Source organism: Schistocerca gregaria, chromosome 3 (genome assembly GCF_023897955.1).
Source record: "Schistocerca gregaria isolate iqSchGreg1 chromosome 3, iqSchGreg1.2, whole genome shotgun sequence".
In the NCBI taxonomy this organism is placed as follows: domain Eukaryota; kingdom Metazoa; phylum Arthropoda; class Insecta; order Orthoptera; family Acrididae; genus Schistocerca; species Schistocerca gregaria.
In genome coordinates, this window is record NC_064922.1 from 955,920,457 (window position 1) to 955,933,218 (window position 12,762).

At 57.7% G+C, this 12,762-nt stretch overlaps 1 protein-coding gene across 1 annotated transcript; it reads right to left on the reverse strand.

The window, feature by feature from the left end:
- Positions 1-8,801: 8,801 nt before the first annotated feature.
- Positions 8,802-9,629, reverse strand: LOC126355727 (skin secretory protein xP2-like). The gene has a single exon (XM_050006096.1). The coding sequence runs from the start codon at positions 9,627-9,629 to the stop codon at positions 8,802-8,804; it is 828 nt and encodes a 275-aa protein (XP_049862053.1).
- Between the last annotated feature and the right edge of the window lie 3,133 nt (positions 9,630-12,762).

The following is a 12,762-nucleotide window of genomic DNA, read 5'->3' on the forward strand; positions in this document are numbered from 1 at the left end:
CACTGGTGTGGCCCCACAGTCACACGCTGGGTGTGGCCCCACAGTCACACGCTGGGTGTGGCCCCACAGTCACACGCTGGTGTGCCCCCACAGTCACACGCTGGTGTGGCCCCACAGTCACACGCTGGTGTGGCCCCACAGTCATACGCTGGTGTGGCCCCACAGTGACACGCTGGTGTGGCCCCACAGTCACACGCTGGTGTGGCCCCACAGTCACACGCTGGGTGTGGCCCCACAGTCACACGCTGGTGTGGCCCCACAGTCACACGCTGGTGTGGCCCCACAGTCACACGCTGGGTGTGGCCCCACAGTCACACGCTGGGTGTGCCCCCACAGTCACACGCTGGTGTGGTCCCACAGTCACACACTGGTGTGGCCCCACAGTCACACGCTGGGTGTGCCCCCACAGTCACACGCTGGTGTGGCCCCACAGTCACACGCTGGTGTGGCCCCACAGTCACACACTGGTGTGGCCCCACAGTCACACGCTGGTGTGCCCCCACAGTCACACGCTGGTGTGCCCCCACAGTCACACGCTGGTGTGGCCCCACAGTCACACACTGGTGTGGCCCCACAGTCACACGCTGGGTGTGGCCCCACAGTCATACGCTGGTGTGGCCCCACAGTCACACGCTGGGTGTGGCCCCACAGTCACACGCTGGTGTGCCCCCACAGTCACACGCTGGTGTGGCCCCACAGTCACACGCTGGTGTGGCCCCACAGTCATACGCTGGTGTGGCCCCACAGTGACACGCTGGTGTGGCCCCACAGTCACACGCTGGGTGTGCCCCCACAGTCACACGCTGGGTGTGGCCCCACAGTCACACGCTGGTGTGCCCCCACAGTCACACGCTGGTGTGGCCCCACAGTCACACGCTGGTGTGGCCCCACAGTCATACGCTGGTGTGGCCCCACAGTGACACGCTGGTGTGGCCCCACAGTCACACGCTGGTGTGGCCCCACAGTCACACGCTGGGTGTGGCCCCACAGTCACACGCTGGGTGTGCCCCCACAGTCACACGCTGGGTGTGGCCCCACAGTCACACGCTGGGTGTGGCCCCACAGTCACACGCTGGTGTGGCCCCACAGTCACACGCTGGTGTGGCCCCACAGTCACACGCTGGTGTGCCCCCACAGTCACACGCTGGTGTGGCCCCACAGTCACACACTGGTGTGGCCCCACAGTCACACGCTGGGTGTGGCCCCACAGTCACACGCTGGTGTGCCCCCACAGTCACACGCTGGTGTGGCCCCACAGTCATACGCTGGTGTGGCCCCACAGTCACACGCTGGGTGTGGCCCCACAGTCACACGCTGGTGTGCCCCCACAGTCACACGCTGGTGTGGCCCCACAGTCACACGCTGGTGTGGCCCCACAGTCATACGCTGGTGTGGCCCCACAGTGACACGCTGGTGTGGCCCCACAGTCACACGCTGGTGTGGCCCCACAGTCACACGCTGGGTGTGGCCCCACAGTCACACGCTGGGTGTGCCCCCACAGTCACACGCTGGTGTGGTCCCACAGTCACACACTGGTGTGGCCCCACAGTCACACGCTGGGTGTGCCCCCACAGTCACACGCTGGTGTGGCCCCACAGTCACACGCTGGTGTGGCCCCACAGTCACACACTGGTGTGGCCCCACAGTCACACGCTGGTGTGCCCCCACAGTCACACGCTGGTGTGCCCCCACAGTCACACGCTGGTGTGGCCCCACAGTCACACACTGGTGTGGCCCCACAGTCACATGCTGGGTGTGGCCCCACAGTCATACGCTGGTGTGGCCCCACAGTCACACGCTGGTGTGCCCCCACAGTCACACGCTGGTGTGGCCCCACAGTCACACACTGGTGTGGCCCCACAGTCACACGCTGGGTGTGGCCCCACAGTCACACGCTGGGTGTGGCCCCACAGTCACACGCTGGTGTGCCCCCACAGTCACACGCTGGTGTGGCCCCACAGTCACACGCTGGTGTGGCCCCACAGTCATACGCTGGTGTGGCCCCACAGTGACACGCTGGTGTGGCCCCACAGTCACACGCTGGTGTGGCCCCACAGTCACACGCTGGGTGTGGCCCCACAGTCACACGCTGGGTGTGCCCCCACAGTCACACGCTGGGTGTGGCCCCACAGTCACACGCTGGGTGTGGCCCCACAGTCACACGCTGGTGTGGCCCCACAGTCACACGCTGGTGTGGCCCCACAGTCATACGCTGGTGTGGCCCCACAGTGACACGCTGGTGTGGCCCCACAGTCACACGCTGGTGTGGCCCCACAGTCACACGCTGGGTGTGGCCCCACAGTCACACGCTGGGTGTGCCCCCACAGTCACACGCTGGTGTGGCCCCACAGTCACACACTTGTGTGGCCCCACAGTCACACGCTGGGTGTGCCCCCACAGTCACACGCTGGTGTGGCCCCACAGTCACACGCTGGTGTGGCCCCACAGTCACACACTGGTGTGGCCCCACAGTCACACGCTGGTGTGCCCCCACAGTCACACGCTGGTGTGGCCCCACAGTCACACACTGGTGTGGCCCCACAGTCACACGCTGGGTGTGGCCCCACAGTCACACACTGGGTGTGGCCCCACAGTCACACGCTGGGTGTGGCCCCACAGTCACACGCTGGTGTGCCCCCACAGTCACACGCTGGTGTGGCCCCACAGTCATACGCTGGTGTGGCCCCACAGTGACACGCTGGTGTGGCCCCACAGTCACGCGCTGGTGTGGCCCCACAGTCACACACTGGTGTGGCCCCACAGTCACACACTGGTGTGGCCCGTTTCCCGAACTGGCATTGGTATGCCGGGTAGGGTCCGTGACCTGTGAGAAAGTGTAGCAGTCCTCTTGAAGGTGTGAAATATTTTAGTCTCAGTCGCTCCCTGATATTGGGCAGTAGTTCGTATGTTCTGCGACCGGTTGCTTCATTATCCCACTGTTCTTGCCAGAGTTCTTCCCCCCTGCGTTTGATTTCCATTTTGTTTCCCACGTGAATCCCCATTAGTTCAATTATCTTATCCCTGTTTCCCTTTTTAACCCAGCACAACGTCGCTTGTTCTCTGATCTTTATATCGAGTGACAGAGCCCCATTAGTACTGTTTGCGCTCCCACTGGGGTCGTTCTGTATGCCCCTACTGATCTGAGAAGCATGTTTCGCTGCACCGTTCTTACAGCCATGGCAGGCACGACCCTCGTGAGTCTGTGGGCGCAGACTCCTGACCCATATCCTACGATCTATGTCAAAATACCATTATGGTATCATTTGATTAGATCTGGTGGCAGGTGGAATCGTTTATGACCAATCGCTATTAGATTGTTGAGTGTTTCTAATGATCTTTGTCTGACAGTGTCAATGTATGATGTATAAGTCCACCTCTCATCGACGACCACTCCCAGCTATCGCGTCTCATGGCGCCATCTATTCTTACGGTTGGATTCCTGGCTACTTGTCCTTTCAGAAGTAAGTAAGTAAGTAAGTATTGCTTGGTGAAATCTTCATTTTGGCCGAGTGCCACCATGTACTCAAGATTGGTATGGCCCTCTCAATTTTTGGCTCTAAGTCATCGCGGCTACGACAGCCAACCAGCAGAAGTAGGTCGTCTGTGTAGGCTATGCCCTCTAGCACATCATCGCTGTTCTGTAGGTTGTCCAAGAGGGTTTCCACGTTAATATCCCAGAAGATTGGCCCCAGGACAGATCCCTGTGGACACCCCTTGGTGATTGTTTTACTGATTCTCCCTCTAGGGGACGATAGCCAGACCTCCCTATTCTCACAATAGCTCCTGAGACAGCCATATAGCGACCCTGGGCAGTCCTCTCGCAAGCGGGAGAATAGCGAGGGCCACCACAGTTTGTCAAAGGCGCCACTGATATCCACCATGATGCCGACCAAGTATCTGTGTGGGGTTGAGGCACAGACCTCCGCAGCCAGGGCGATGGCGTCAGACACCGATCTCCTGGAGCTGAAACCGAACTGTCTGTCGCTCATCCCACACAATACCCGGTGTGCTGCCTCTTTGTCTGCCAGCAACCCCACAAAAAGTTTCCCCAGTATGTCCAGTAAACAGATGGGCCTGTAAGACTTGGCTTCTTTGGGGTCTTTGTCTGGGCCCTTCTCAATTATTACTATAGTTCCCTTTTACCATATTTGGGGGAATTTCCCGAGCCGCAAGCACTCGTTGCATAACTTTGTGAGAGGTGCTACCAGGTGGGGGGCCAGGAATTGCACCACCTCTGCAGTGATGCAGTCTGGGCCAGGAGCCTTGCTCCTTTTAAGGGCATTTATCTAAGCAGCTACTTCTTCTTTGGAGAAGGGGTATACCATATTGTTGTTCCGGTATTCGTCTTGATCTTGTCTTCGGATCTGTTGTTGTGCCTCAGAGTCGTCATTCTCGCTATCGTCGGGCAGCAGGACACAGAGGAGGACCTCACCAGTTTCCTGCCAGGTTTCCGTCATCCTGTCCTGATCCCTGACAGTAGACAACACCATGGGTGACCTGATCTTTTCCCATACTAACTTGTACAGTATGCCCCATGGGTCCGTAGCTAGTTGTGTTTGCACGTACTTCTCCCGCCTCTGTAGCCTTACTGCCTTAAGCTCCTGTTGGAAGTGCTCCTTCGCCTCTCTGTATCTTTGCAACCAGCGTTGCTTTTCCTCCCGGACGACACTCCGCTGGTAATACCTCCTCGCCCTCCTAAACAGACTGGCGCATCTGTCCAAGTTCGGTTGACCATGATGACGGAGAGGCCGCTACGGCTCTTCTCCTGGTTGGTACGGTAGCTTTCACCGCCCTAACAACTGCTTTAACCAGTTCCTCGGCGTATCCTTCGACATTCTCGTCACCTTCTGGCAATGCCGGTATTTGACACTTCCTTGACAGGCGGCCCCAGTCAGCCCTATTGTAGTTTAACTGTGTCTCCCACCCCATGTCCCAGCGGCAATCCTCGTCGCCCAATGAGAATGTAATGAGGTTATGATGACTGGTTGTTACTTGATCCCAGACCATCCAATTTGTTACTCTGGTGGCGAGGTTGGGCGTGACCAGTGTGACATCGATGTTCGTGCCTTCGCCCCCACCTCCTGCGTAGGAGGAGGGGGGGGGGGGGGTTCCCTTGTTTGTTGGCGACCATTAGCTGTAACGCCATGATGGTCTCATCGGCTTTTTCTCCCCGATCATCCTTAGTGCCGCTGAACCATAGGGGGGACTTTGTATTTAGATCTGCTGTAACGACACATCGACGCCCTCGCAACGCCATGGTTACTTGTGTGAGTTTATGTAAGCATTCATCTATTGCCCTGCCGTACTGGAAGTACATATTGATGATGTACAGTACTCCGGCTGGTGATAGTAGCTCCACGACGTTGCAGTGGTCGTCGGAGAACTGGGAAAGGACTGTGGCTCTTAGTGCTTTATTAATGATCATTATTGCTGCTCTGGGTTGTACTCCACTGTAAATTACTTGCCAATTTGCTGCTGCAAATGGGATTCGCCCAGCCAGGGAGTATGGTTCCTGCAGACAGATCACATCCAGACTCCTCTCCTCCACGACTCTGTGGAGTCCCTGCATGACTAATTTACTGTTGTGTGAATCAATCTGTCCTACTTTTAAATGGTTCACGTGCAAAGAATGTTCTACTGTGTGATTCAGGCCAATTTTTGCTCCAGTCGTGAGCTAGTCTTCCGTTTGTAATGACTGATTGGTTGTAAAGTTCGTCGAGGTCGAATTTCTCATTTCTCCTTTCAAAGACTTTTTTGACTAGGTCACGCAGGGTTCCGAAGTCAGTGGGAAGATTCATTGTCTTCAGCTGTATTCTGTCAACAGCCTCCACTACCGAGAAGGTGACGTCTCTGCCGTATTCATGACCAACACGCACCACATGTCTCAGGGCTGTGGTGAGGACCGCCGGCTCCTCCACGCGCGCTAATTGTAATACGTGTTCTAGGTTGGGGTATACCCTATTGGGATCTACGCCCGAACCTTTTTGTGTTAAAGGGTTTGTAGACGACGATGAGTACATCGTGTTGACTTGTACATTTGTTTCGGTTTGTTTTACCACAGGATGCCCTTTTGGTCGTTCCAGCTCTTCAGGCGATCTTGGTCCCCGGTTGGGGGAGAAGGAGCACTTCTCTGACCACAGGGGTAGGGGTCCGTTTCTACACCTGCGTTTCTCGTTTCTACTTTTTTGGTCTGTGTTTTGGTAGCCCTTTGCAAGAACTCCCTAATTCTGCTGGCCCATAGTGCATCCCTTACCCTTTTACGCTTCCTGTTACCTGATATGGACTCAGCCATAATCAGTCCTCGTACCCTATATGTAGGGCACTTTCCTCCTGTGGCACTGCAGTTTCTTTTTCCTTTTCTTGTGCAAGGGATACAAATCCCTGATTTGCCACAAGTTTTTCTGGAGTGATCTTGGGCGCCGCACCTGGACCAAGCCGACATCCGCTCACAGTGTTTGTGTCCTTGGTCGAGGTCTCCACAGCTGTGGCACCGGGGAACTACGAGTCAACGAGGTCGTCCCTTACGTTAATCGAGAGGAAACCGGGCACAATTTTTCGGCTATCAGACATGTCGCCATCGTCAGGTGCGCTGACGAACTGACCTCCTCGCGTGGATCTGCACGGAGATAACTTTTCCTCCGATGTGTGATGGAGTTCGCAGCAGTTAGTGCTTTGCCTCCCATGCATGCCGACGTAACGCGTCTTCACGTGTAGAATGTCTTCTTGGGTGTCTCCTCAGCACAGTTCTGCAGTGCTAGCTATGCAGCGAGCAGGTGTGGCCAGCGGGTGGTGCGCTGCGCGGCAGTTTGCGGCCCAGCGTCCGGATTTGGGCGTTGTGTGACCGGCCAGCACGTTCGTAAAAGGTGCGGGCGGCCGCCTGGAAGAGGTCACGGAGCAGAGGTACTTCCGCGATGTCGTGAAGATGAGCGGTGGGGAAATCGTAAGGCAGGTGCAAGGCCAGCCGAAGGATGCGATTCTGCAGTGTCTCCAGCTTCTTCAGGTTCGTGTCGGCGGCGTTCCCCCAGACGACGGCAGCGTATTGGAGTACAGGGCGGAGCAGCGCCTTGTAGAGAGTGATGCCCAGACGCGGTGGTAGTCGGGAGCCGGGGTTCAGCACCGGGTACAGGATGCGGAGCCGGTTCCGCACTTTGGCCTTCACTTCGCGGATGTGTAGAACCCACGTGAGTCGGCGGTCGCTGGTGACGCCGAGGTAATGCACCGTGGGGCGCCACGGGACAGGGCTGCCACCGACAGTGAGCGGTTGCAGACCCGCAGTAACGAGTCGCCTGGTGACGATCAGGAAGTGCGTCTTGGCCCCATTAAATTGTAGACGCCACTTGACGGCCCAGGCTGCCAGGGTGTCAACGGCGAGCTGCAGACCGCGGCGCATGACGGCGGCATTGAGGCTCCTCGTATATAGAGCCGTGTCATCCGCGTACAGGGCGAGCCGGTCGATCTTCGGCGCATCAGAAGTGTACAGCGAATACAGGAGTGGTCCCAAGACCGAGCCCTGTGGCACACCGGCGTTGATGCGGCGGACGGAGGACGAGCCATGCGCGGCCCGCACATGGAAGGTCCTATCGGCAAGATAGGAATGGATGAGACGGACGTGCGACGTCGGGACCCCAAGTTCAAAAAGTTTGAACAAGAGGCCGCGGTGCCACACACTGTCGAAAGCACGCGACACGTCCAGGAACACCGCGCCGAAGAACTCGCGCTGCTCGAGGACGACGAACGCATCTTCCACTAGCCGGAGGAGTTGGTGACTACCGAGTGGCCCCTGCGAAAGCCGAACTGCTCTTCGGGCAGGAGGCCTTCCTCGTCAACGTGGCGCTGCAGCCGCCTCATGTACAGTCTTTCAAAGACCTTGGAGATGGCCGGCAGTAAACTAATAGGTCTGTAATTCGCGGGGTGACGCAGATCCTTCCCCATCTTCGGAATCGCCACGATCTCGGCATGCTTCCAGGACTGAGGAAAACTACAGGACCGGAGGATTACATTAAAGACGGCGGCGAGATGAGTGACAGCCACCGGCGGCAACTTCTGGAGTAGGGCGTTGGAAACCTCGTCTGGGCCCGCAGCTTTCCTGGGGTTCAGGGCACGCAGGATGGACGACACCTCCTCCGCCGTCGTCTCTTCAATGACGTCATCGTCGTCGCGTGCCTCCAAGTAGCGTGGGAGCCGGTCAGCAACCAGGTCGTCGTGGACAGCGTCGGTCGGGTCTTCGATCGGCGTAAACGCAGCCTCAAAGACGTCTGCGAGGGCATCAGCCTTCGAAGCTGGTTCGCAGACAGCCTGACCATTGACCAGCAGTGGAGGGATACGTTGCGTGCGGCGTAGGAAACGCTTCGTCGCCTGCCAGGCCGTGCCGTCGTCAAGACAGAGGGTGGCGACCTTGTTATTCCAGTCGCGATTGCGATGGTTGTCAATGGCGACCCGGATGTCCCGCCGCATCCTGTTGAGGAGGCGCTTGGTGTCGGCATTTCTTGTCCGCTGCCATTCCCGGTAGACCCGGTTCTTCTCAGTGATGGCCTCAAGGATGTCCGGCGACAGCTGGCGGGAGTAGTGAGGCGGAGTGTTTTGTTGATAAGGCAGACGTCGACGGCTTCATCTCGAAGAAATTGGCGAAGTTCACCATTTTGGGTGCGGACGCCGTTGGCATTCCACGCGAAGACCGTGAGCCCTCTAACGCTGCCCATGGTGCAGCTGGTGAGTGTTGACAGCGGTCGGGGCCGGAGAGGCCATCGGCACTGCAGCGGTGACTTGCTGCGACAGGACTTCAATCAACTTCGTAGCACTGGTCACCAAGGCAGTGAGCGCGGGACGAGGTTGGCCAGGTCAGCGGTGGAGGCAGCCGGCGCGGCCCCGTCGCTGGAAGGGGGAGGCGTGGCTGACTCGCTTGGAGAGTCCTCCTGGGGCTGCTCGACTGACGGTGCTGAGCGCTGGGTACCCACGGGGCGCTGACCCCCGCGCAGGCGATTGGCGGAGCGCGGTCCGGCCGACGTCCCGGGAGAGGCAGTACCCGGGTCCGCCGCTAGCAGCCGTGGTGGAGGCGCCGGAGCCTCAGGTATCGGCACGGCATCGGACGCGGCAGGAGCAGGAGCAGCCGACGCTGCCGGGACGGCGGAGGGCGCCCCTGACGTTGCCGCCGCGAAACAGACGCCGGGCCGTCTCGTTGCTGGCTTCTTCGGACGCGGCGCTGGTGTTTGGCCACGTTGGCGAGCGATGGCACGCTTCCACACCTCACACCCACGATAGCTGGCCACGTGAGCACCGCCACAGAGTGCACATGTCGGCTTCTCGGTGGGCGGACGGGGGCACGCACTTCCTGCGTGGGCGCCGGCGCATTTAACACATCTGTCCGGCATACAGCAGTGGCGCGGGACGTGATTGATTCCCTGGCAGCGAAAGCACTGCACAGGGCCTCTCCTGGAGCGAAGATCTTCGGTCTGAACCGGAACGTCGGTGACCCGCGTCAATTGGTAGAGTTTGCGGTTCTCCACGGTGTCGGAGCAGACGACCAGGAAGAGCGGCATATCATTGCGTGATTTAGGCGACTTCATCTTCACGACTGCCCAGATGTAGAAGCCCAGGTCAGCGAGTTCGCGATGCAGGTGATCGGCTTCCATGTTGAATGGGAGGTCCCGGATGGCAATCTTCAAGACCTTGTCAGGTGCGGAAGCGTGGGTATAGAACCGGATACCACGCTCAGACGCCTACCGAGGGACCCGGCGATAGTCGTCAGCAGTTCGGAGTGTGACCCTGTACAGGTCTCGTCCGGCAGGCTTCACAGTATACACGGCCGTTGTCCAGCTGCGCAACAACTTCTGCAGTTCCCCATAGGGCGGCCGAAAGTGGAGGACCACCAGATGGGAGTCTTTCTTCGGCGCAGGATCGCGCGGCAGCTGGTCCGGCGCGTCAGCGAGCGCGTCGAATGAGTTGGCGACGGCAGTTGGAAGCGTCGTCGATGACTGCATGCGTCTTGCAGTGCGCCGGGCCGGGACAAAACCGTCAGCGTCAGGGGCGAAATCTTGCTTGGCCCTCTTCTCGATTAGCGAGCTGCGAACAGCGGACGTCGCGGCTGTTGCCCTCCTCTTCCGTTTCCCGCTTCGTCCGCGTGGCTGAGGCGCGGTGGAGCTCTCATCTTCAGAATCGGGGAGCGGAGCAGACAGCGCTGTCATCAAACTTTCCGGAGCTGTGTCCATCAAATCCATAGCCATAGCACTGGTCGTCATAAGTGGTGGGCCATATGGGGCCACCGGCGGCGCAAGCGCGGCCGGACGGCGATCTGCCACACCCTTCGCGTCGATAGCAAGCGCAGGTACGTCCTCCTCGCGGCTGCACATCTCAGCGACTCCGTCGTGAACTGACCTCCTGAAGGCGGGCGGCCGTCTTAAATCCCCTCCCTCCGCGAGGTGTTCTCTCTGTGGTCCGTGCCCGCGCGTCGGCTGTCGCTGAGAGGCTGGCGTCGGCGTCTGTGGTGGCGTCGGTGTAATTGCCTCGTCCGCCCTAGTCGCCCGTTCGTTTCCTTTGCTGAGCCTCTTTTTACTTAGACTCAGTGCTGGCTCCCCTGCCCCGCTGAGGTTGTAGCCTCCATCCCGGTTGATGAGTCCGTCCCTGGTACGAATTTAGACAGCCTCTCTAATGACGTTGTCCCAGTATTTAGATGACTGTGCCAAGACCCTGGTATGTTGGAAGTCCATTTCGTGATTTTCGGACAGACAGTGCTTGGGGTACCCAAGCCGAGTGTGCCTCTAATGTTCTCCGCAACGATCTTCGATGGTGCCCACTGTCTGTCCAATACACGTCTTTCCACATTGGTACAGAATCTGGTATATGGCGGTCTTCCATAAATCGATGTCGTCTTTAACACTTCCCAATAATGCTCGCGTTTTAATGGTGGACAAAAGACAGTTCCTACTCGGTGTTTCCTCAAGATTCGTCCTATTTTCCCCGATAGTGCTCCAGTATACGGTATATAGGCAGTGGCTCGGTCTTTTTCCGTGATTTCTTCCGCCTCCGCACGCTGTACTGTAGATATGGGGCGGAGAGCGCGACTGATCTGCCATTCTCAGTCCCCGTTTTTCCGGTATACACTTTTGAGGTGTTTCATCTCTTGGGGCAGACTCTCTACGTCAGAGAAGGTGCGCGCCCTGTGCAACAGTGTTTTTAGCACCCCATTCCTCTGCGCAGGGTGGTGACAGCTATCCGCTATCAAATACATGTCGGTGTCCGTTTTCTTCCTGTGTACCCCGTGGCCTACGGTGCCATCCGCTCTTCTTTTGTTCGTGACGACCAGCAATGGTAATCTTCCTTCTGCTTCGTTCTCCACAGTGAATCTGACGTTCAGATGTATGATGTTCCTGCGGGTCTCCAACCGCTCACTGTCGGTGGCAGCCCTGTCCCGTGGCGCCCCACAGCGCATTACCTCGGCGTCACCAGCGACCGCCGACTCACGTGGGTTCCACACATCCGCGAAGTGAAGGCCAAAGTGCGGAACCGGCTCCGCATCCTGTACCCGGTGCTGAACCCCGGCTCCCGACTACCACCGCGTCTGGGCATCACTCTCTACAAGGCGCTGCTCCGCCCTGTACTCCAATACGCCGCCGTCGTCTGGGGGAACGCCGCCGACACGAACCTGAAGAAGCTGGAGACACTGCAGAATCGCATCCTTCGGCTGGCCTTGCACCTGCCTTACGATTTCCCCACCGCTCATCATCACGACATCGCGGAAGTACCTCTGCTCCGTGACCTCTTCCATGCGGCCGCCCGCACCTTTTACGAACGTGTTGGCCGGTCACACAACGCCCAAATCCGGACGCTGGGCCGCAAACTGCCGCGCAGCGCACCACCCGCTGGCCACACCTGCTCGCTGCATAGCTAGCACTGCAGAACTGTGCTGAGGAGACACCCAAGAAGACATTCTACACGTGAAGACGCGTTACGCCGGCATGCATGGGAGGCAAAGCACGAACTGAACGCGAAATCCTGAAGATGGGCTAAAATTCACAAACGCGCTTAATTTGGCACGTACTTCGATGCGAGATGCCTTTAATAGGTTCCACAAAGAAACATTGTCTCGAAATTTGGTAGAAAATCCGAAGAAATTCTGGTCCTATGTAAAGTACACAAGCGGCAAGACGCAGTCAATACCTTCGCTGCGCAGTGCCGATGGTACTGTTACCGACGACTGTGCCGCTAAAGCGGAGTTATTGAACGCAGTTTTCCGAAATTCCTTCACCAGGGAAGACGAATGGAATATTCCAGAATTTGAAACACGAACATCTGCTAGCATGAGTTTCTTAGAAGTAGATACCTTAGGGGTTGCGAAGCAACTCAAATCGCTTGATACGGGCAAGTCTTCAGGTCCAGATTGTATACCGATTAGGTTCCTTTCAGATTACGCTGATACTATAGCTCCCTTCTTAGCACTCATATACAACCGCTCGCTCACCGATAGATCTGTACCGACAGATTGGAAAATTGCGCAGGTCGCACCAGTGTTCAAGAAGGGTAGTAGGAGTAATCCATTTAACTACAGACCTATATCATTGACGTCGGTTTGCGGTAGGGTTTTGGAGCATAACTGTATTCAAACATTATGAATCACCTCGAAGGGAACGATCTATTGACACGTAATCAGCATGGCTTCAGAAAACATCGCTCTTGTGCAACGCAGCTAGCTCTTTATTCGCACGAAGTAATGGCCGCTATCGACAGGGGATCTCAAGTTGATTCCGTATTCCTAGATTTCCGGAAAGC

Excerpts from the sequence above, each read along its gene's own strand:
- LOC126355727 (XM_050006096.1), bottom strand. The coding sequence starts at position 9,629 with ATGGAAGCCGATCACCTGCATCGCGAACTCGCTGACCTGGGCTTCTAC.